The sequence below is a fragment of the Chiloscyllium plagiosum genome, unplaced genomic scaffold (genome assembly GCF_037043375.1).
Source record: "Chiloscyllium plagiosum isolate Xiang-an unplaced genomic scaffold, Cpla_swu_hap1 HiC_scaffold_33, whole genome shotgun sequence".
NCBI lineage: Eukaryota > Metazoa > Chordata > Chondrichthyes > Orectolobiformes > Hemiscylliidae > Chiloscyllium > Chiloscyllium plagiosum.
Genome location: NW_028270171.1, coordinates 2,671,866 through 2,696,168, shown reverse-complemented (window position 1 = coordinate 2,696,168; position 24,303 = coordinate 2,671,866). Strand labels below are relative to the sequence as shown.

General features: G+C 49.7%; 1 protein-coding gene across 2 annotated transcripts in view; it reads right to left on the bottom strand.

Annotated features, from left to right (window-relative positions):
* Window positions 1-893: 893 nt before the first annotated feature.
* The window catches only part of ddx47 (DEAD (Asp-Glu-Ala-Asp) box polypeptide 47), a 39,864-nt gene continuing 16,454 nt past the window's right edge, over window positions 894-24,303 (bottom strand). Inside the window, exons 5-12 of one of the 2 annotated variants that reach the window (XM_043679430.2) lie at window positions 22,227-22,345; window positions 17,150-17,221; window positions 16,081-16,197; window positions 14,517-14,663; window positions 14,299-14,436; window positions 13,585-13,655; window positions 3,934-4,063; window positions 894-1,446 (exon numbers count right to left, since the gene is read on the bottom strand). In XM_043679430.2, coding sequence (XP_043535365.1) covers window positions 1,324-1,446; window positions 3,934-4,063; window positions 13,585-13,655; window positions 14,299-14,436; window positions 14,517-14,663; window positions 16,081-16,197; window positions 17,150-17,221; window positions 22,227-22,345 — 917 coding nt within the window. In that variant the 3' untranslated portion in view covers window positions 894-1,323. The remainder of the gene's footprint in view (window positions 1,447-3,933; window positions 4,064-13,584; window positions 13,656-14,298; window positions 14,437-14,516; window positions 14,664-16,080; window positions 16,198-17,149; window positions 17,222-22,226; window positions 22,346-24,303) is intronic. The other variant, XR_015752553.1, reaches the window with a different exon arrangement.

The following is a 24,303-nucleotide window of genomic DNA, read 5'->3' as shown; positions in this document are numbered from 1 at the left end:
TGGAAGCTTGGAATAAGATGGTCACTCCTAAATCCATTAAGGAATTTCAGGAGAACCATCTTTACACAGGGTACAGTAGGAATGTGGAACACACTTCCAAAGGGAACGTTTTGATAGAGTGCTGCAGGCACAAAGGCCAAGTTGGATAAAGACATAATGACGGAGCTGAGATGAAGACAAGAGGAGCAGAAATACTGGCAGATCTTTCCAAATTGTCTGTGCCTGTCAGGATATTACATTCAAGCGGTTTGAACACTGGTCTCAGTTGCTCACCAAGTGTGGGCGGCTCGGTGAGGCAGAACCTGGCTCCAACTCCATGTACACATTGGCTTCCCTGCATCTGCAGTGGGCAAGGACAGCAGTTGGGGAAATTTACCAAACTGCCTGCAACTAAACAAATATCCTTCCTGATTTGTGCCCCCATTGATTGAGGCATTTTATTGGCAGATGGAATATAATGTGGGAAAATGTGAGGTTATGCACTTTGGCAGGAAGAATTGAGGAGCTGAATATTATTTGAGTGGAGAAAAGTCAGGAAAGTGGAGCTGACGTTTATCAGATCAGTCGTGATCTCATTGAATGGTGGAAGAGTCTTGATGGGCTGAAGGCCTGCTTCTGTTTCCAAAGCTTATGGTATTACTGGGAGTGGGCAGTGGGGCTCAGGGGGGTGACTGAAGAGGTGGGGTACACAAAGATCTTGCTGTGGGAAAGGCAATTGTTTAGAAAGAAAAATCAAGAGAATGGGGCAAAGTGGTCAAAGACACCAGCAAGAAGAGATCCAAGTCAGGCAGGAGCAGCAGATAGGGCTGGGGGAATTTGCAGAGATAAGGAGGCAAGCAGCCATAAAAGGGTCTGTAAACAAGAGAAGCAGACTGCAGGATAACTCTCAGACACCAGTTTTCATGTGTTATTTAATTTCACTGCTGGATAAATATTGTATCTGGCACATCCAAAGACCATGGAAGCATTAATGGCAACAAGATAGAATTTGCAGCATTTATTTAAGAAATTTTTTAAAACTTGTACAGTTTTGAACATTTCTCAAATGACACTTTGCAGGTGGAGCATTTGTTTTAAATAGTAACAGAATCTGCTGCTATTTACTGAAGGAAATGGAATCGGATAAAGAGAACATTGAGTTGCTGGATAAATGGGAGCATGTCATCATAAAGGACACATCCTCATCAGTTTAGTCCGTCAGTTATAGTCTTCACAACAGATATCTAAACAGATGCATCAAACTGATAGAATTCAGTTGTAGTCCAGTTTATAATATATAAATGTCACATCCAATTTGAAAGGAATTTTAGCACATTGTGCTCTTTAACGTGGCCTTTTCCTTGCTTTACCTCCTGGTACTTTTTGTCTGATACCCAAAGATTCTTCTGTGTCATCATCGGCATTTTCACGTGAGCGCTTCCTCTTGTCTCCCTGCTCTCGCAGTTCCTGTTGCAAGTACACACATTCAGAGTGACAGTAATCACCTAGATCCCCAACAGTCACATCTGCAACACACCCTAATGCATCGACTGGTTCCAGTATGGAACACTGTCTCGGGTAAATGGCTTCAGCCACACTGCCTGTGAGCAGTGGGTAAACTGCCCATAATTGTGATGTTACTTTCTGGTCAGCATAGCCTCTGATCAGTTACCAAGAGACACAAATATTCACCACTCATTAAGGTCAATCCTGAAAGATGCACAAGACAATGAAACGGCACAAGCCTCACACCGAATCCCATCGTTCTATCCCATGTGCCTGAGCAGGTATGAAAGGTGCCCCCAAGTTCCTATGAACATCAACAAATGGCAATGTCCCAACAATGTCACAAACCTTAATCACATTGTGCTGGTTCCCAAACCCTTGTTCATATTGTGGGGGGGTAGCGGGGGAAGAGGCTCTGTAAGTTTGTCACAATCAAAAATAACATCTTATTCCCACTGAAAATCACAAAACATTCTGCCACAGCGCTAACCACTGGACCATTGCTGTCCCATTCATCAGTGAATGAATTTCACCGGCGGCCTTGTGAGATATCCAACACAAACCCATCATCTGCCACTGAGGGGTAAACACTACAACAACGCACAATGCACACACACATACCTCAGATGCACAAACACTCTTCCCAATACCAAATCAGATTCACGGTTTAACTAATAATTAAAACAAGTGGCTTTAGCTACTTGGTCACAAAAATTCTAATCCGTTGAAGAAATGTTGTGATATTCCTGATTTGGCACAGCAGCATGATCTATAACAGGGGAATGTCTCATCGAGGATGAATTCACCAGCAGGACTCCTGACCAGAGTGCCAATAAGGCGTCTGGCAGATCCAGATTACATAATGGACACTGTGTACACCACGTCCCAGAATGAACTTTCCCAGCACGTGGTAAACGGAGTGGGAAAGGCAGCGGAGGCTGAAGCAGCTGAGGTAGGATATGACGGCCTGGGCCAGACAGGATGGCTGCCACTGGCTTGGACTGCAGATGATGTTGTTCTAGTTAAATTAGATCAAATCCAGAATGTCTACAGCCCGGCACAATTTACACAAACCAGAAAGAGCTCGGCATTTCTGCTTTGGCACTAGAGCTGAATACCAAGGCTGCTGTTAGAGAAAAAAAACAATGATTTCACAAATTACCAAGCTCACTGGAGATTTCCCACTAGGGTCTGGAGAAGGTTCAATTGTCTGTCAGCACTCAAATGTTGCTGCAGACAAACAAGAGTCCATGCTCTCTATCTCTATCTCTATCTCTATCTCTATCTCTGTGATTTTGCATCTTACTGAGGTTCAGTTCCACTGACACCAGCTACCCTCAGGCACCCCGCACTTGTGATCATTCACACATGGAATTCTGACACGTGCTCACAGGCATCAGCCATCACGCCCAATCCTGACATCCACAGACATAGCATCGAGCAGCAGTCACAAGGTAGTGATTAGGGAAGGACACTTGGCTAATTTCCTGCCTCTTCAATCCGTTTAACACATGCTCAATGCAGTGCTACAGGAAGCAAGATAAACTGAGCAGATGCCAAGGGATTAAACCTCATCCTGAACTGAGTGCTCAGTACCGGGGTGGGGGAAGTTAAAAAAAAATGTTTCCATTGTCTTATAAAAATATATTGGAGCTGCTGCAAACTGCAAAATTATTATAGTCATTCATTTGGAATGGTCAACTCTGTGAACTTACAGTTCAGCACAAGAGTCTAACACAACAATGATTCAGATAGAATTCATAAGGAGCAGATAATTTACACAATGGAAACTTCCAGTCAGCCAAACCACTTCCACTGTGGGATTGCAACCACTTCCAAACTCGCCCTAAACAATGTAGGCCCCAACCGAAACTCTTCACAAAACAGTTACAGCAGCTTTGAGATTTGGCTTATTTAGGATAACATGCTTTGGAAAAATTGTGTTGCTGAAGATATATTTTTACAAGTTAACATTCTTCCAGGGCAGAGCGATGAAATTCACCACAGAACAAAGTGAATCAGTGCTGTTCGAGCAGGGTCATGACATTCCACCTAATTATCAGGACTCTACAGCGAGAAGAGGCACAATATCTTCCTCCGCAGATTGAAGAATCAATGCTCATGTTAAAACAAACCTAACAGCAAGCATGTAATAAGTCTTTGGTTTTTGCCTCTTCAATAGAATGTTGACCTTACATTAAAACTTTAGGCCAAAGCACTGTATACTGAGCTTGGTACCAATTGTAGGCAATGGGAAAACAGGAATACTAAAACCTGGCTCCATGCCTGTATCTGAGTTACACTGGGAAGACAGATCTAAGAGGTCTGGGCTAAAGCTGATTAAGGGGACCTAGACGGAGGAATGCTGATTGATTGGATTATCCCCCTCCTCCCTTACACATACAATGGTATTGTCAAGCATGGGATTGAAATGAGAAGTCTTCATACCATGCGAGCGAATCGCTGTGCTTCTGACACTCGCTCCACCAGCAGCATCACTTCCTCTTCCTGCGTGGGGAAGGCTGGAAGCTTCTTCCCGATCAGGTGCTCAATCCTCTGGAACAGTTCCACGTCATACCTGACAACGACATCAGCACATCAATAACAAAGTGCAGCAGAAAATTACTGCTCATCAAATCAACAACTAACTGCCAACATTACAGAGAGATGGAAAATATCTTTATTATCTAACAAGGTCTAACAGATGATCCATCAAATAATTAGGGTTCATCACTTAAGAGTCACTTCTAAAAACACTAGGAGCTTGTGAGTGAGAGCAAGTTCGAGAGCGAGAGCGTGTGATAGAACATGCAAGTGCACAACAGTGTGAGTGAGTGGGTGAAAGCTCACGTGCGTGAGAGTGCGCATGATCGCGCGGGAGTGTGAATGAGTTTGTGCGTGTGAGAGTGCGAGAGAGAGTGTGAGAGTGCGCGTATGTGTGACAGTGTAAGAGAGTATGCACGTGAGAGTGACAGAGTGAGTGGGTGGGTGTGTGTGAGGGGTTGGATGGAAACCGAAAGAACTGCAGATGCTCTAAATCAGACAAAAACAGAAATTGCTGGAAAAACTCAGTAGGTCTGGCAGCATCTGTGGAGAGAAATCAAAAGTTAACGTTTCAGGTCGACTGATGCTACCTTAAAACTGAAAGGTTAATTCTGATTTCTCTCCACAGATGCTGCCAGACCTTCAGAGCTTTATGGAGTCTGGCTAACCAAAATAAAGTTCTCATTAAAAGTGTGGACAAGAATTCTGTTTAAACAGAGTCATCTTCTGAAGTATAACATTGGCGGTCTTTCCCTTGGAGTCTGCTCTGTGAATCAGTAAGATGATGCTGATCTCTTCGCTTCCTGCAGCATCCCAGTTGGTTTGTGCCTGAACACGTATCAGACCCCACCTTGAATACACTCAGCAACTGAGCATGGCCACCTCTGATCAAAAAGTTCAAAGGTTTCACCACCCTCTCAGTGCACACATTTCCAACCTCTGATCAAAAGCAGCCAACCCCCTTAGTCTGAGAACGTGACATCATGTTCTATATACCCCAACTTTGGAGGAGGGGGGGAATAGCATCCTGTAAACCAATTGAGAACTTAACATGTTTCAATGATTCTTCCAATCTCAGTGGACTATTGGTCCTCACCCTAACTCTCAATATCAGTTCCATGAACTTTCATTGGAGGCAAGATTATGTGACTTCATCCTGTCCCCTTGCTGTGGAAAGCTCTCCTCACTGGGATAGATTCCCTGCATTGCTCTCCTCCGTTCAGATATTCTTTGAAATCTGCCTCTTTGACTGAGCATTTGGTCACCCTTCCCACCACTGTCACCCACAACTCAGTGTCAAGTTCTGTTTCTCATTTGCTGCTGTGAAGTGTTTCAGTTGGTTCACTACAGTAAAAATGCTTTATTGGTGCGAGTTGTCGTCTTTCAGCTCCTGGAGTTCCACCCACTGAGTTGTGTCAATCAGTTCCATGAATGACGACAATATTTAGGCATCGAGAGAGAAAGAGAATGAGAGCATTGATACATCTCAGGCACAACTAATCCATGCCATCAGGAACCAGCCAGTCTCCCCCAGCTGGTCCCCACCAGCTAGTCTCACTGTCAAACTTCAATAAACTGGAAACTCAGCTGCACTCAAGGTAATTGTGAGGAATCAGAAGAGATGAAACGAGAGAAGGGCAGCTACATCTGTGTTTGAAACAAGTGTTCTTGACAACAGCATGGGTGTGAATTCAGCTCTGCATCAAACACGGTACTGCACAAACTTCAGGCTCCTGCAATCAAACTGCACTGCCTTCCAACTCTGAGATAAAATCCAACTCATTCCCAGCCACGAGCTATCAAATACCTAAAGGCCTGAACCCTGGGTGACCGGATGTCGGGAGAAAGATTAACTCGGTTTCTGCTCTGGCTCCTTTATCATTCAGAATTTCTCATTATGGGCCTTTTGTGACACAGTGGCAGCAGCATCCCCACCTCTCGAGTGGGAAGCCCAGGTTTAAGGCCCACCTGTTCCAGAGATGTGTATTAACATCTCCAAACAGGCCGAGCAGAAAAACTGGTTAAATTAAAAAAACAAAATGACCTCATTGTGATTATCAGTTTTAAAAAAAACACAGCCAAAAAGTGGCAGTGATGTTGTTGGAGGGAACGTTGCCCTGCTGTGAGAAATATTGGGGGGAAAAACAAACTGACCTCATTCAGTAATCAGCCACATAGTTTTGAACATGAACAAGGCCAAGCCACAGTGTGAAATCAAGGACTTCAGAGAATGGGGGGCTGCTTGGGGATTTTTCTTGTGAAGAAATAGAAGTTTCCATTGTAAAACAAGATGTTGTTTTGTTTACTCCAGTCCTCACTCCAGCCCAGTCACACAGTGCAGCTTGTAGCCACGACAGGGGTTGAACCTAGAGCTGGCAGGGCTGAGGTGAGTTAACTGACTGCAGTAAATTACAAACAGACTTTGTTCAGTCTCCCAGTTTGTTTTCTATTTAATCTATACTTTGTTCGGTTGGGAGCCTGGGGAAGTCACTAGCTGCCCTCAGTCAGTTGATCAAAAGAAGATCTGGGTGCAAACAGCAGCGGTGACATTGCAGTCATTAGTGGGTCCGCCTATGTTTCAAGCCTGGGAAACACTGCAGCCAGAGCAGCACACATTCGGGCTGCACTCCGTGCTGTGAGCCAGCTAACCCTCGCAGAGGGTCAGTGCACGGCTGGGTCCAAACAAAGACCTGAAAAGTCTTACGAGTCCCAGGCCCAACAGTGCTCTGAACCCAGATACAGTGCTGAAGGAGCACTGAGGGAGCGGGGCACTGTCGGGGGGTCGGCGCTGAGGGAGCGGGGCACTGTCGGGGGGTCGGCACTGAGGGAGCGGGGCACTGTCGGAGGGTCGGCGCTGAGGGAGCGGGGCACTGTCGGGGGGTCGGCGCTGAGGGAGCGGGGCACTGTCGGGGGGTCGGCGCTGAGGGAGCGGGGCACTGTCGGGGGGTCGGCGCTGAGGGAGCGGGGCACTGTCGGGGGGTCGGCGCTGAGGGAGCGGGGCACTGTCGGGGGGTCGGCGCTGAGGGAGCGGGGCACTGTCGGGGGGTCGGCGCTGAGGGAGCGGGGCACTGTCGGGGGGTCGGCGCTGAGGGAGCGGGGCACTGTCGGGGGGTCGGCGCTGAGGGAGCGGGGCACTGTCGGGGGGTCGGCGCTGAGGGAGCGGGGCACTGTCGGGGGGTCGGCGCTGAGGGAGCGGGGCACTGTCGGGGGGTCGGCGCTGTGGGAGCGCCGCACTGTCGGGGGGTCGGCGCTGTGGGAGCGCCGCACTGTCGGGGGGTCGGCGCTGTGGGAGCGCCGCACTGTCGGAGGGTCGGCGCTGTGGGAGCGCCGCACTGTCGGAGGGTCGGCGCTGTGGGAGCGCCGCACTGTCGGAGGGTCAGCGCTGTGGGAGCGCCGCACTATCGAGGGGGTTAGCGCTGAGGGAGTGGGGCACTGTCAGAGGGACAGCGCTGAGGGAGCGGGGCACTGTCGGGGATCAACGCTGAGGGAGCGGGGCACTGTCAGGGGGTCAGTGCTGAGGGAGCGCCGCACTGTCAGGGGGTCAGTGCTGAGGGAGCGCCGCACTGTCAGGGGGTCAGTGCTGAGGGAGCGCCGCACTGTCAGGGGGTCAGTGCTGAGGGAGCGCCGCACTGTCGGAGGGTCAGCGCTGTGGGAGCACCGCACTATCGAGGGGGTTAGCGCTGAGGGAGTGGGGCACTGTCAGAGGGACAGCGCTGAGGGAGCGGGGCACTGTCGGGGATCAACGCTGAGGGAGCGGGACACTGTCAGGGGGTCAGTGCTGAGGGAGCGCCGCACTGTCAGGGGGTCAGTGCTGAGGGAGCGCCGCACTGTCAGGGGGTCAGCGCTGTGGGAGCGCCGCACTGTCGGAGGGTCAGCGCTGTGGGAGCACCGCACTATCGAGGGGGTTAGCGCTGAGGGAGTGGGGCACTGTCAGAGGGACAGCGCTGAGGGAGCGGGGCACTGTCGGGGATCAACGCTGAGGGAGCGGGGCACTGTCAGGGGATCAACGCTGAGGGAGCGGGGCACTGTCAGGGGGTCAGTGCTGAGGGAGCGGGGCACTGTCGGAGGGTCAGCGCTGTGGGAGCACCGCACTATCGAGGGGGTTAGCGCTGAGGGAGTGGGGCACTGTCAGAGGGACAGCGCTGAGGGAGCGGGGCACTGTCGGGGATCAACGCTGAGGGAGCGGGGCACTGTCAGGGGGTCAGTGCTGAGGGAGCGCCGCACTGTCAGGGGGTCAGTGCTGAGGGAGCGCCGCACTGTCAGGGGGTCAGCGCTGTGGGAGCGCCGCACTGTCGGAGGGTCAGCGCTGTGGGAGCACCGCACTATCGAGGGGGTTAGCGCTGAGGGAGCGGGGCACTGTCAGAGGGACAGCGCTGAGGGAGCGCCGCACTGTCAGGGGGTCAGCGCTGAGGGAGCGCCGCACTGTCAGGGGGTCAGCGCTGAGGGAGCGCCGCACTGTCAGGGGGTCAGCGCTGAGGGAGCGCCGCACTGTCAGGGGGTCAGCGCTGAGGGAGCGCCGCACTGTCAGGGGGTCAGCGCTGAGGGAGCGCCGCACTGTCAGGGGGTCAGCGCTGAGGGAGCGCCGCACTGTCAGGGGGTCAGTGCTGAGGGAGCGCCGCACTGTCAGGGGGTCAGTGCTGAGGGAGCGCCGCACTGTCAGGGGGTCAGTGCTGAGGGAGCGCCGCACTGTCAGGGGGTCAGTGCTGAGGGAGCGCCGCACTGTCAGGGGGTCAGTGCTGAGGGAGCGCCGCACTGTCAGGGGGTCAGTGCTGAGGGAGCGCCGCACTGTCAGGGGGTCAGTGCTGAGGGAGCGCCGCACTGTCAGGGGGTCAGTGCTGAGGGAGCGCCGCACTGTCAGGGGGTCAGTGCTGAGGGAGCGCCGCACTGTCAGGGGGTCAGTGCTGAGGGAGCGCCGCACTGTCAGGGGGTCAGTGCTGAGGGAGCGCCGCACTGTCAGGGGGTCAGTGCTGAGGGAGCGCCGCACTGTCAGGGGGTCAGTGCTGAGGGAGCGCCGCACTGTCAGGGGGTCAGTGCTGAGGGAGCGCCGCACTGTCAGGGGGTCAGTGCTGAGGGAGCGCCGCACTGTCAGGGGGTCAGTGCTGAGGGAGCGCCGCACTGTCAGGGGGTCAGTGCTGAGGGAGCGCCGCACTGTCAGGGGGTCAGTGCTGAGGGAGCGCCGCACTGTCAGGGGGTCAGTGCTGAGGGAGCGCCGCACTGTCAGGGGGTCAGTGCTGAGGGAGCGCCGCACTGTCAGGGGGTCAGTGCTGAGGGAGCGCCGCACTGTCAGGGGGTCAGTGCTGAGGGAGCGCCGCACTGTCAGGGGGTCAGTGCTGAGGGAGCGCCGCACTGTCAGGGGGTCAGTGCTGAGGGAGCGCCGCACTGTCAGGGGGTCAGTGCTGAGGGAGCGCCGCACTGTCAGGGGGTCAGTGCTGAGGGAGCGCCGCACTGTCAGGGGGTCAGTGCTGAGGGAGCGCCGCACTGTCAGGGGGTCAGTGCTGAGGGAGCGCCGCACTGTCAGGGGGTCAGTGCTGAGGGAGCGCCGCACTGTCGGAGGGTCAGTGCTGAGGGAGCGCCGCACTGTCGGGGGGTTCAGCGCTGAGGGAGCGGGGCACTGTCTGAGGGTCAGTGCTGTGGGAGCGCTGCACTGTCGGGGGGTCAGCGCTGTGGGAGCACCGCACTGTCGGGGGGGTCAGCGCTGAGGGAGCGCCACACTGTCGGGGGGGTCAGCGCTGAGGGAGCACCACACTGTCGGAGGGTCAGCGCTGAGAGAGCGCCGCACTGTCGGGGGGTTCAGCGCTGAGGGAGCACCGCACTGTCAGGGGGTCAGCACCAAGGGAGTACTGCACTGTCGGAGGGTCAGCGCCGAGGGAGTGCCAGACTGGGGGGTGCCAAATTTCAAAAGATACATTAAGCAAGGCTCTGGCTACTATCTTCCTCATATGACAGTTTAGGACCCGACCAACTTGGTCAGTCGCCCTGATGTGCCACCCTGGGTAATGGACAGGGAAGGCTTCCAGTGAGAATACATTCTGCACCCTAGTGCTTCCTCCAAGTGACATTCAACTTGGAGTGGTGTTGACATTGGTTTCACTGCCCATTTTTGATTTGATGCTATCAGACCTCACGGTGCTTGGTGTCAATGTTGAGGACTCTCAGAGTAACGCCATCCTGATTATATACTATAATGTCACCACCTCTGCCAATGTGACAGGACATATCCAGAGACGGTGATGGTGGTGCCCAGGACATTGTCTGTAAGGTATGATTCTGAGAGTATGACTGTCAGGCTATTGCTTGACTAGTCTGTGAGACAGCTCTCCCAATGTTGGGTCTAGCCCCTCGACATTAGTGAGGAAGACCCTGCAGGGCTGGCTAAGCTGTGGTTGCAATTCTCCCTTCAATGCCTAGGTCAGTGCCAACTGATCCCATTTTTTTGGATGCATTGTAGCAAGTTGATGCAACAGAGTGGCTTGGTGGGCCATTTGAGAATCATCCACATTGCTGCGGGACTGGAGTCACATGTAGGCCAGGCCAGGCAAGGATGACAAATTCCTTCCCTAAAAAAGGCGCTTTTACAACAAGGTTTCATTGCCATCATTAGACTTTTAATTCCAGATCATTTTTGAATTCAGATTCTCAGGCGTTAACTCTAGACCAACAACAATGCCACTAAACCATTGCCTCCCATTGTCTGTATGGAGCATGGTTGAAGTAAGGTCAGCAGGTGGGTGTCTTGGGGGATTTGGAGTTCCAATGGGCAGGTTATTGCTGAGCAAGCTACACTCAATAGAACTGTCGATAACTCCTCCCATCACTTTGTCTTTGATTCACTACTGAGGCAATAATTGTCCGCTTGAATTCGCCCTGATTTTTGTGCAGGGGACCTATCTGGGCAATCTTCCACATCATTTGGCAGATGCCAGCAATATAGCTGTCCAGGGAGATGCCAGCTTTGTATCTATCTGGGGGCAGTTTGCCGGGGGGCATAGCCTCCTCTGGAGCATAAACCGTCAGTATTGTCAGAATGTCTTCGGAGCTCAGAGCCTGTGTGTTATCCAGTGTCTTCAGCTGTTGCGTGGTATTATGGCAAGTGATTGGCTGATGCTGGGAACTTCAGGCGGAAGCCAAGATGGATCATCCGTTCAGCACGTCTGGCTGAAGATGGATGCTTATATCACAGTCTTGTCTTTTACACATTCCTGATGAAGGACTTATAACTGAAACGTGGACTCTCCTGCTCCTCAGATGCTGTGCATTTCTAGCACCACACTTATCGACTTTTACACCAATGTGCTGGCCTCCCCCACTGTTAAGGATGGGGTTATTTAGGGAGCCCCCAACTCCTGTTAGTTGTTTTACAGTCCACAAGCATTTACAGCTGGATGTATCAGCAGTTCAGGAGTTGGGAGGACATGTTGCGGCTGTACAGGACATTGGCTAGGCCACTGTTGGAATATTGCGTGCAATTCTAGTCTCCTTCCTATTGGAAGGATGGCGTGAAACTTGAAAAAGTTCAGTAAAGATTTACAAGGATGTTGCCAGGGTTGGAGGGTTTGAGCTATAGGAAGAGGCTGAACAGGCTGGGGCTGTTTTTCCTGGAGCGTCGGAGGCTGAGGGGTGACCTTATAGAGGTTTATAAAATCATGAGGGGTATGGAGAGGGTAAATAGGCAAGGCCTTTTCCCTGGGGTGGGGGAGCCCAGAACTAGAAGGCATAGGTTTAGGGTGAGAGGGGAAGGATATAAAAGAGACCTAAGGGGCAATGTTTTCACGCAGAGGGTGGTGTGTGTATGGAATGAGCTGCCAGAGGATGTGGTGGAGGCTGGTACAATTGCAACATTTAAAAGGCATTTGGATGAGTATATGAATAGGAAAGGTTTGGAGGGATATGGTACTGGCGGGTGGGACTAGATTGGGTTGGGATATCTGGCTGGCATGGACAGGTTGGACCAAAGGGTCTGTTTCCACGCTGTATCTCTCTACAACTGTATGACTGCAGAGCTGAGATCAGAGCCACTGGCTGCAGGACTGCTTAGCCCCATCTGTCTCATAGTACTTCATCTGTTTGACCCACAAGATATCCTGCTGTGTAGCTTTAGCAGTTTAACACCTCAATCTTAGGGAACGCCCTCACAGCATTCTGTAACAATCAACTACCTGTACCTTACAGTGGAATCGTGACTATAATACTGAGTGTTCAGTGCTCTGGGACATCCTGAGGTCAGTTAAGGCACTATATAAATACAGGTCTCCCTGATGGGGAGTGACAGAAGTTGCAAGACTTTACAAATAACCTGGTGGTGTGGTGGGAATGTGGGATCTAACTGTAGACCAGCTGGGGCCAGGCTGACCATAGTCAATACTGTCCCCTCCTCAGCCACTCACCCACAGCAGCAACCTCTGCTCCCCATGGCAACCGAGTGTACAGAGGGTAAAATAAACTGTCAAACCTGGAATCAGTAGCAATCCAGTGAGGTGTTGCATTCTACAATCTGAGTCAGAGCCTTTGGAACCACATGGCACTAGCACAAGAGACAGATAAACTGAACAAAATCACAGTCTAATCAACAGAAGGCAAGTCACTGAGGAGGCATTCTGGGGCAGAGTGGGGCACGGGTCCTCTGTGACTGGAAGCAGTGGGTGTGTTTTGGTCAACTCTATAACTTCTGAAAAGAAAGGTCTTCAATGTTTAACGTCAGCAATGAATAGATCACAAGGAGCCGACAGGCAGCCTTTCCAGCAGCTGACTGAGTGAATCCAGGCACTGAGAGAGTTGGGTTCAGTGATTAAATAAGAGACATTGTCCAGACGCTATCAATCCATCTGTATTCAGCAGTAAGAAACATGACAGTTCATGTTCCTGAACACTGTGCACTGACTGCAGTCTCCCTCAGCTCCTATGGAGCAGGGGCAGAAAAGACTGAACTCAACTGTGCTGCTCACATAGGCGAATAGCCAGTCACCCTCTGCCCAAGCTTATGAGATTAATTTGGGCATGGCAATGAAGGGAGTTGGGCATTGTGGATCATGTGGGGGTAGGGGGGGATCCAGCTTCAGTCAAGAAATTCTGCAGTGTTCACGAGACTAGCCCACAAGGCGAATTTAAAGCTCAGATGATGCATCCTCAGCTCTGTCCCAAGCCAGTAGCTGTCACAACTACCTCGACAGTCTGAAATAATCCTCAAATCTCAAAAATAGATTGGTCCCAGGTCAGACTACCAAACTGTGATCACACTAGAGTCCTTAAGAACCTTCTAATGCTCCGATTTACTTGATTTGAGACTTAATAAGGTACAAGTGAAATTCGGAGTCTGGATTCCCAGGACACAGCAGTAATATGAATGCAGGCTGTTTATTCGCTGACAGGTTACTGTGCAGGATGCTTCTAAAATCTCACTTTCTTCAGACAACTGCCCTGCATTAACGGGGGTGAGTGACATTCGCAGAGGAACTAATCAGGGTGTATCCCCATTCAGTCTGGCACACTGTAGCAGGGGCAGCAGGGAGTGAACGGGAAGCTGGAATATGGAAACTCGATAATGAAAGTGGAACTCACTGGGTAACGAAAGTGATGGACTTGCCTGCCCGTCCTGCTCTGGCCGTCCGCCCCACGCGATGAATGTAATCCTGAAAGAGAAACAACAGGCAGCTAAACCCAGGGCACGGGCAGGAAAGAGCAGCTGCCTAGCCCAGAGAGGGCAAGCACTGAGATGGAGTGACTGAGATTAGTACATAACAGTGCAATAACAGCACCCAGTGTGAGCACTGTTTGTGAAAGCACGGGGGATATCTGCTGGGGAGGGGGGGTAAGGCAAGAGCAATGCAAGGTGGTGCCAGGGAGAGATGTGTGTGGGGAAGGAGCCTAGTCAGGGATGATGGGCTGGGGACAGCGGGGAGAATACCCAGGGTAGAGTCAGTGAAGCCATACCCTGTCAGAAGCTGCTACCTCCCCTCTTCACTGGAAAGCTCCAGCGCTGAGTCTCTGAAGCCTGAACATGACAGCAGATCCTGTCCTGACCTTGCATGAGAGCCCGAGGACAACATGGCAGCAGCCTAACCTCTGGCTGGTGTTTCTCTGCACTCTCGGGTGCAGTGGGTCAGTACTGTGTACAATGCACAGGTTGGCATCAGTTTATTCAGCATAGTGACCAACAGACACCATGCATGAAATCTTCCAGTACAGGGAAATGTAGACAGCCCACAGCTACTCAACAGGTTGAAGTGCCTTTAGCTCCGTTTGGTTCCCCCATTCCAATTCTGGAAAGCTTACCTTGGAATGGGTAGGAATATCGAAGTTGATGACTACATCCACATGTGGAATATCAAGGCCGCGACTCGCTACGTCCGTGGCCAGTAAGATCGACCGAGACTTCGCTTTGAATTTATTCAAAGCTCCCAATCGTTTGTTCTGTAATTTGTAAAGAAAGTGAGTGAATAGCTTTTAAACCACAGAACAACAGTGAGAGCATACAAAAAGCAGCAGCCCACCTGATTCATTTGGCCATGTAAGGGAATAGCAGTAAAGCCGAGATTGCGTAGCAGCAGCGCTGTCCGCTGTGTGTTGTTACATGTGCTGCAGAAGATGATGAAGGAATTTCCAGCCAGCTCATTGAGAATGGAAACCAAGTAACAATCCTACAGAGAGAAGCAGCAAACTTTGAAACAACCTACAACTTAGAAACAAGAGCTTCCAATCATGTACACCTTATAAAACTCTCCAGCTTCTTTTGTGTAGGGAACTCAGCTCTGCCCACAGAACTACATGCTGTAGTCATGACACTTGTGGCTACTGTAAGTTGCTATGTGATCATTTCTAGCGAAATGATGCCACTTTGAACAAAATTCTGCAATTTCTCTCAACTCCATCTTGTGTAAAACATTATTACATTTACTGAGGCCAAGACTGAGAAATAAGCAGATATCCTTTAAAAATAGGTTCAGATATAATTTTTAAAATGTGCACTCATACAATTTAGGGAAAGTGATTCACACTAAAATAAAATCTTTTCCATTATACAAGTTGAAAAAGCTGCAACACAGTGATATGGGAGTGCACCCTGCACTGAATGCTGGTCTTCATTCCCAAGGGAATGAACGGTAAAAATAGGGAGGCCTTGCAAAAAAGATACAAGACATTAGCCCAATCACATTAAAAATACTTTCATCAGTTTAGGTGCCCTTATCTGAAGAGAAATATGTTGGCATTGGAGGCAGCCCTTATGGGCCAGGAGGCCCATCTGAGGGGGCAAAGATTGAGTCAGTGTCCATTCAGCCCATCCAGTTTACTCCACCATTCAATGAGATCATGGCTGATTTGATAATCCTCAATTCCACTAACCTGCCTAATGAATTTCAAACCTTCACTGCTCTTGGGAGAAGAAATTCCTCATCTCTGAGTCCACTTTCCCTATAATCCTTGATTCTCTTTCAGATTAAAATTCTGAGAGTGAACCCTTATTCCAACATTACACCCACCGGTCTCCCTCAACTGGAAATAATCTCTCCAGATCTACCCCTAAAAATGTTCATGTTTCAATCAGGTCACCTCTAAATCTTTCAATTTCAAGCGGGTACAGGTTAAATTAACTAAATCTTGCCTCACAAATTCCTTCCTTCCTATACAGTATGATTCAAGTGAACTTTCTCTTGCCTCCAATGTCAATCACCAGTGAGATCTTTATTTCAGTTACCACACACCACAAAAACCCATGATTATCTAACCAATTCACACCCAATTAACCCTTAACTAATATATCCATCACATTGCTTCAGGTCTCAGACATTCCTGCAGACCATATCCACATGGAACCTACATTGTCTGATGTAAGATTATTCCTGCAATTATGCTTGTTCCATCCTGTGCTAACAGAGCTGCCCCATGACCCTTTCCTACCTGCCAGAAGATCTCATCAGAAAGGTAGGACTTGGATTTGAAAGGAATCTGACAAAGAGCTAATTTAAAGGAAGTATCTGCGATAATCATTTACATTTATCCGATAATGCCTGGTATCTAACAGCAGCAGTTTTCCAGGGCTCCAATGACAGTCGTTACCTTGAACTTTGCGGGAATAAACACATAATACTGCTGCAGTTTCTCCACAGTCTGATACTTGGTCGAAACAGCACACTTCACGGGATCTTTCAGTGCTGCTCGCTGGAGCTTTTGTACCTGATGGAGAGCAAGGGAAGACCAATTTCAGCCTGAAATACTGAAGCAGCTTTTAAATTCATAATAGACCGCTCTGAACTGCCAAGGTCTTTTCCCCATGGTACAGGAGGGCATAGGTTTAAGATGAGAGGGGAAAGATTTAAAAGGGATCTGCAGAGCAGCTTTTTCACACAGAGGGTGGTACGTGTATGGAACGAGTTGCCAGAGGAAGTGGTGGAGGCTGGTACAATTACAACATTTAAAAGACATGCGGACAGACACATGGATAGGAAAGATTTAGAGGGATATAGGCCAAACGCAGGAAAATGAGACTAGTTCAATTTAGGAAACCTGTTTGACATGGAAGAGTTGCAGGAAGTGAGGAGTACAGATGCTGGATGAGTTGGGCCAAATGGCCGGTTTCCGTATAAAAGCAAATCACTGCGGATGCTGGAATCTGAAACCAAAAGAGAAAATGCTGGAAAATTTCAGCAGGTCTGGCAGCATCTGTAAGGAGAGAAAAGAGCTGATGTTTCAAGTCTAACTGACCCTTTGTCAAAGCTCGGGCTGAGAGAAAGGGATAGAGTCCTTACAGGACGTAGGGTGAGAAGAGCTGTCATCCAGATAGCAAGGTGACTTACGGATGCTGCCAGACCTGCTGAGATTTTCCAGCATTTTCTCTTTTAGCCGGTTTCCGTGCTGTATGACTCAATGATGTTGACTCAGAATGTTAACCTGTGCAAAGCTGGAGGTTTGTTAGGACTCCTGAATACCATTCTATTTCTGTATTTGCTATGGCAGTGAGACACTGTAAGCAATTCATTCAGCACAGATCAGAGACTGGATCTTGCTGCTCATAACAGTAAATCCCTATTCCCCACCACCCCCTGGAAACACACCTCCACCCATCAGGCTCCACAGTGACCCCCCCCCCACCCACAGAGATATATTAAATAAAAGTTCTGCAACAAACCTTCTTAGTCATTGTTGCAGAGAACAGATAGGTCTTCCGCTCCCTTGGAATCACTTTGAGAATTTTGTCAACCTGCAAAATAAGGTGTGGGCCGACATGAACAATAAATCACAGGACAAAGAACAATTCCAGAGTATCATAACTAACAGGCAGAGAGTAGCTGTGAGCACCAGAACATGGACTGGTTCTTTTAAATCTTCCATTAAAATATATTTGCTCACTTCACACAATCTGAAAGGGGTTGGAACTGATGCACAGAATAATCTGAGAGTTTTGTCTTTGACGAGTCGCTGCTTCTTAGGCAATGGCTCCATCTGCTGGCTCCTGTACAGATGACAGGTTAATTCCCCCTGCCTCCCACAGCTCAGTGCTCCATATTGATTCGGCAGGTTTTTTTTGATGTTCCCTCTGAACACTTCCACAGCAAAGGTGAACTGGTATTTATATTCAAAACCCTTCCTGATCTTGGGGCATGTTTTACAGCTAATGAGATATTTCTGAACTAATGTGGAAGACAACATCTGCCCATTGGACCTTGATCAGATGGTCCAATGGGCAGATGGAGTTTAATTTAGCTAAATGTGAGGTGCTGCATTTTGGAAAGGCAAATCAGCGCAGGGCTTATACCCTTGCGGGTGTATACACTAGGGAGTGTTGCTGAACGAACAAACACTGGGGTGCAGGCTCATAGTGGAATGGCAGGTAGATGGCACTGTGAAGGTGGCATTTGGTAAGCTTTCCTTTATTGAGTATATGAATTGGGAGGTTATGTTATGGCTGTACAGGACATTGGTTAGGCCACTTTCGCAATATTGTATGCCGGAAGGATGTTGTGAAACTTGAAAGAGCTCACAAAACAGTTACAAAGATGTCGCCAGGGTTGGAGGGTTTGAGCTACAAGGACAGGCTGAACAGGCTGGGGCTGTTTTCCCTGGAGCGTCGGAGGCTGAGGGGTGACCTTATAGAGGTTTACAAAATCACGAGGGACATGGATAGGGTAAATAGGGTGGGTGAGTCCAGATCTAGAGAGCATAGGTTTAGGGTGAGAGGGGAAAGATTTAAAAGGGACCTAATGGGCAACTTTTTCATGCAGATGGTGGTGTATGTAAGGAATGAGCTGCCAGAGGAAGAGGTGGAGACTGGTACAATTACAACATTTTAGATTAGATTCCCTACAGTGTGGAAACAGGCCCTTCGGCCCAACCAGTCCACAATGACCCTCCGAAGAGTAACCCACCCAGACCCATTTCCCTCTGACTAATTCACCTAACACTACGGGCAATTTAGCATGGCCAATTCACCTGACCTGCACATCTTTGGACTGTGGGAGGAAACCGGAGCACCCGGAGGAAACCCACGCAGACATGGGGAGAATGTGCAAACTCCACACAGACAGTTGCCCGAGGCGGGAATTGAACCGAGACCCTGGTGCTGTGAGGCAGCTGTGCTAACCACTGAGCCACCGTGCTGCCCCCTGCCCCCTTTAAAAGGCATCTGGATAGGAAGGGTTCAGAGGGATATGGGCCTAGTGCTGGCAAATGGGACTAGATTAGGTTAGGCAGAAGTGGGTACTGCAGATGCTGGAGATTAGAGTCAATATTCGAGTGGTGCTGGAAAAGCAGGTCAGGCAGCATCCGAGGAGCAGGAAAATCGACATTTCGGGCTGGAGCCCTCCTTCAGGAATGAGGCTGGGAGCCTCGGGGGTGGAGAGATAAATGAGAGGGGGGTGGGGCTGGGGGAAAGGTACCTGAGAGTGCAATAGGTGGATGGAGATAGGTGTAAAAGTGATAGGTCGGAGGGGAGGGTGAAGTGGATAGGTGGGAAGGAAGATTGATGGATGAGACAGGTCATGAGGGTGGTGCTGAGCTGGAAGGTTGAAACTGGGGTAACGTGGGGGGAGGGGAAATGAGGAAACTGGTATAGTCCATATTGATGCCCTGGGGTTGAAGTTTTCCGAGGCGGAAGATGAAGCGTTCCTCCTCCAGGCATCGGGTGGTGAGGGAGCGGCGGTGGAGGCGGCCCAGGACCTGCGTGTCCTCGGCTGAGTTAGAGGGGGAGTTGAAATGTTCAGCTACGGGGCAGTGGCGTTGATTGGTGCGGGTGTCCCGGAGATGTTCCCTGAAGGGCTCTGCAAGAAGGCCCAGTGTAGAGGAGACCGCATCGGGAGCGATGAATACAATAAATGATATTGGTGGATGTGCAGGTAAAACTTTGATGGATGTGGAAGGCTCCTTTGGTGCCTTGGATGGAGGTGAGGGAGGAGGTGTGGGCGCAGGTTTTGCAATTCCTGAAGTGGCAAAGGAAGGTGCCAGGATGGGAGGGTGGGTTGTTGGGGGGCATGGACTTGACCAGGTAGTCACAGCGGGAATAGTCTTTGCGGAAGGTGGATAGGGGTGGGGACAGAAATATATCCCTGGTGGTGGGGTCCATTTGGAGGTAGTGGAAATGTCGGCGGATGATGAGGTTTATGCGGAGGTTGGTGGGTGGAAGAAAGGTGAGGATCAAGGGAGTTCTATCCTCATTACGGTTGGAGGGCTGGGGTTCGAGGGCAGAGGTGCGGGTTGTGGATGAGATGCGTTGGAGGGTAGCTTCAACCGCATGGGAAGGAAAATTTTGGTCTTCAAAGGAGGAGGTCATGTGGTGTAACTGGTCCTCTTGGAAGCAGATGCAGTGGAGGCAGAGGCATTGGGAATAAGGGATAGCATTTTTTCAGGAGGCAGGGTGGGAGGTGATGTAATCCAGGTAACTGTGGGAGTCGGTGGGTTTATAGAAAATGTCCTTGTAGAGATTGAGAGGTCCAGTAAGGGGAGAGAGGTGTCAGAGATGGACCAGATGAACTTAGGTCGGGGTGGAATGTGTTGGTGAAGCTGATGAACTGTTCAACCTCCTTGCGGGAGCACAAGGTGGTGCCGATACAGTCATCGATGTAGCGGAGGAAGAGGTGGGGAATGGCACCAGCGTAACTCCGGAAGATGGACTGTTCTACGTAGCCGACAGAGAGACAGGCATAGCTGGGTCCCATGCGGGTGCCCATGGCTACACCGTTCGTCTGAAGGAAGTGGGAGGATTGGAAGGAGAAAGTGTTGAGGGTGAGCACCAGTTCAGCTAAACGAATAAGAGTGTCAGTGGAAGGGTACTGGTGGGGGCCTCTACTTTTTGTCAATTACTTAAATTATTTGGATGTGAGCACAAGAGATACAGTTAGTAAGTTTGCAGATGACACCAAAATTGGAGGTGTAGTGGACAGCGAAGAGGGTTACCTCAGATTACAACAGGATCTGGACCAGATGGGTCAATGGGCTAAGAATTGGCAGATGGAGTTTAATTCAGATAAATATGAGGTGCTGCATTTTGGGAAAGCAAATCTTAGCAGGACTTATACACTTCATAGTAAGGTCCTAGGGAGTGTTGCTGAACAAAGAGACCTTGGAGTGCAGGTTCAGAGCTGCTTGAAAGTGGAGTCGCAGGTAGATAGGATAGTGAAGAAGGCGTTTGGTATGCTTTCCTTTATTGGTCAGAGTACTGAGTACAGGACTTGGGAGGTCATGTTGCGGCTGTACAGGACATTGGTTAGGCCACTGTTGGAATATAGTGTGTATAATTCTGGTCTCCTTCCTATCGGAAAGATATTGTGAAACTTGAAAGGATTCAGAAACGATTTACAAGGATGTTGCAGGGTTGGAGGATCTGAGCGAAAGGGAGAGGCTGAACAAGCTGGGGCTGTTTTCCCTGGAGTGTCGGAGGCTGAGGGGTGACCTTATAGAGGTTTACAAAATTTTGAGGGGCATGGATAGGATAACTAGACAAAGTATTTTCCCTGGGGTCGGGGAGTCCAGAACTAGAGGGCATAGGTTTAGGGTGAGAGGGGAAAGATATAAAAGAGACCTAAGGGGCAACTTTTTCACACAGAGAGTGGTACATGTGTGGAATGAGCTGCCAGATGAAGTGGTGGAGGCATTTGGATGGGTATATGAATAGGAAGGGTTTGGAGGGATATGGGTCGGGTGCTGACAGGTGGGACTAGATTGGGTTGGGACATCTGGTCGGCATGGACAGGTTGGACCAAAGGGTCTGTTTCCATGCTGTACATCTCTATGACACTATGAGAGGAAGAAACGGAGGGCTTGGAGGCCGTGGTCATGATGGATGGAGGTGTAGAGGGACTGGATGTCATGGTGAAGAGGTGTTGGGAGCTGGGGGAACAGAAGTCTTAGAGGAGGGGGAGGGCGTGGGTGGTGTCTCGAATGTATATGGGGAGTTCCTGCACTGGTGGGGTGGGGGGAGGGGGTGATAGGACAGTAACGAGGTGGGTGGAGAGGTGGAGATGAATTTGTTGGGGTAGGAGCAGACCGAGACGATGGGTCGGCTGGGGTAGTCAGGTGGTAGAATCAGTGGTGCGGGATTCCTGAACTATGAGGTTGGAATCTGTGTGGGGAAGATCCCCTGAGGTGGTGAGGTTGTGGATGATCTTGGAGATGATGGTGTGGTTGTAGGGGGTGACGTCATGGTCAAGGGGACGGTAGGAGGTGGCTTTGCATTAACGCCTGGCTTCAGCAGTATAGAGGTCAGTGTAGAGGTCAGTGCACCAACAGTTTACCTGAATCGTCCATTCTCCTGCTCCTCAGATGCTGCCTGACCTGCTGTGCTTTTCCAGCACCACTCAACTCTAGTCTCTAGATTAGGTTAGGTTAGGTCAGTCTGAACGAGTTAAACCAAAGAATCTACTTCTGTGATGTACTTATCTATGCCTCTATGACAAGGCAGCCAATGTGCATAGCAAGATCCCACAACCAACAGCATGACAGCCAGATAATGTCCTAGCAACAGTGAGAACTAGATATCATCCTTTTCCTGGTGGCGTCAGTGGATTTGGTGATGAAGCAGGGAGGTTCCTGAGCTCAACGGTATTTTCAGAGGGTCTTTGGGAGTACGTTACTGTCACAGAGAGAGAGTGTCAATCTCTGCTCCACCACCTTCCAGGAATCCACATGTTTGCTCTGTCCTTGTGGACACCTCAGTCACCTTAGGAGATAACAAAACAAACCTAGAGAAAATCTGAATATCACAGTTCACGCACCTCAGTTTCAAAATCCATGTTGAGAATCCTGTCTGCCTCATCCATCACCAGGTATTTGAGCGCTCGCAGATTGAAGCCCTTGGTGTTCTGAAGGTGATCAATCAGGCGGCCTGGGGTAGCTGGTGAAGAGGATACACATCGTTAACACCAGGCAGTGTCCTCCTGGATAACCAGGGTAACCTTCCATCTTCTCACACAGCTCCTTTAAACTTCCTTGCTCTCACGTTAAACCTATGCCCCCCCCTAGTATTTGAAATCTCCACCCTGGGCAAAAGACTCCAGCAATTTCCTAAACCTCTATCAGTCGGAGCTTCAGATTCTGACACTAGCAAAAACAATCCAAGTTTTGCCAACCTCACCTGACAGATAATTCACGCTAATCCAGACAACATCCTGGTAAATCTCTTCTGCACCCTCTCCAAAACCTCCACATCCCTCCTACACTGTGGAGACCAGAACTAGCACAGTATTCCAAATAAAGTCTTATACAGTTTACACTCAATGCCTCAACTGATGACCTAAGGGGCAACTTTTTCACACAAAGGGTGGTGTGTGTATGGAATGAGCTGCCAGAGGAAGTGGTGGAGGCTGGTACAAAAATTACAGCATTTACAATGCATCTGGATGGGTATATGAATAGGAAGGGTTTAAGAGAGATATGGCCCAAATGCTGGCAAATGGGACTAGATCAGGTTAGGATATCAAGTTGTCATGGACGAGTTGGATCAAAGGATCAGTTTAGAACAGTACGGAACAGTTCAGGCCATTCACTCCACGATGTTGTGTCGAGCATTTATCTTAATCGAAGATCAACCTAACCCACACACTCTTCAATTTACTGCCATCCATGTGCATGTCCAGCAGTCGCTTCAATGTCCCCAATGTCTCTGACTCTATTAACACCACTGGCAGTGCATTTCACACACCCACCACTCTGTGTTAAGAACCTACCTCTGACATCTCCCCTATACCTTCCTTCAATCACCTTAAAATAATGACCCCTCGTAACAACCATTTCTGCCCTGGGGAAAAGTCTCTGGCTATCGACTCTATGCCTCTCATTACCTTGTACACCTCTACCAAGTCACCTCTCTTCCTCCTTCTCTCTAGTGTGAAAAGCCCGAGCTCCCTCAACCTTTCTTCATAAAATATGCTCTCCAGTCCAGGCAGCACTCTGGTAAATCTCCTCTGCACCCTGTCTAAAACATCTACATCCTTTCTCTAATGAGGCAATCAGAACTGGACACAATATTCCAAGTGTGGTCTAACCAGGGTTTTATACAGCTGCAGTAAAACCTCACAGCTCATAAACTCAATCCCTCTGTTAATGAAAGCCAAAACACCATTTGCCTTCTTACCAACCGTATCTACTTGGGTAGCAACTTTGAGGGATCTATGTACGCGGACGCCAAGATCCCACTGTTCCTCCACACTGCCAAGAATCCTGCCTTTAACCCTGTATACTGCATTCAAATATGACCTTCCAAAATGAGTCACTTTGCAGTTATCCAGGTTGAACGCCATCTGCCAGCTCTGCATCCTGTCTATTTCTGTGCTGGACATCTCTATGACACTATGATAAAATCAAGCGTGCTATATGCCTTCTTTACCATCTTATCCACTTGGTCCACAATATCTTTAACTGGTGCAGAGTTCTCCTGGATAACTGGAGTAAGCCAGTGGTAACCAGTGAATGATGGTGTAGAATTAAACAATTAACAGGTGGAGAAGGTTCCATAAATATCCCCATGCTCAATGCGGTGGGAGGCCAACACAGTGAAGCAGAAGACAATGCTGAAGCATTCCTAACAATCCTCAGCCAAAGTGCTGAGTGAATGATCCATCTCATCCTCCTCCAATGGTCCCCAGCACCAGAGATGCCAGTCTTCAGCCAATTTGGTTCAAGAAACAGCTGGAGGGACTGGATACTGCAAAGGATGTAATCCCTGATAATATTCCCACAACAGCACTAACAACTTGTAAAGCCTTTAGCCAAGGTGTTCCAGTACAGGATAATGGAACATTCCTGAAGAAGGGCTCATGCCCGAAACATCGATTCTCCTGCTCCTTGGATGCT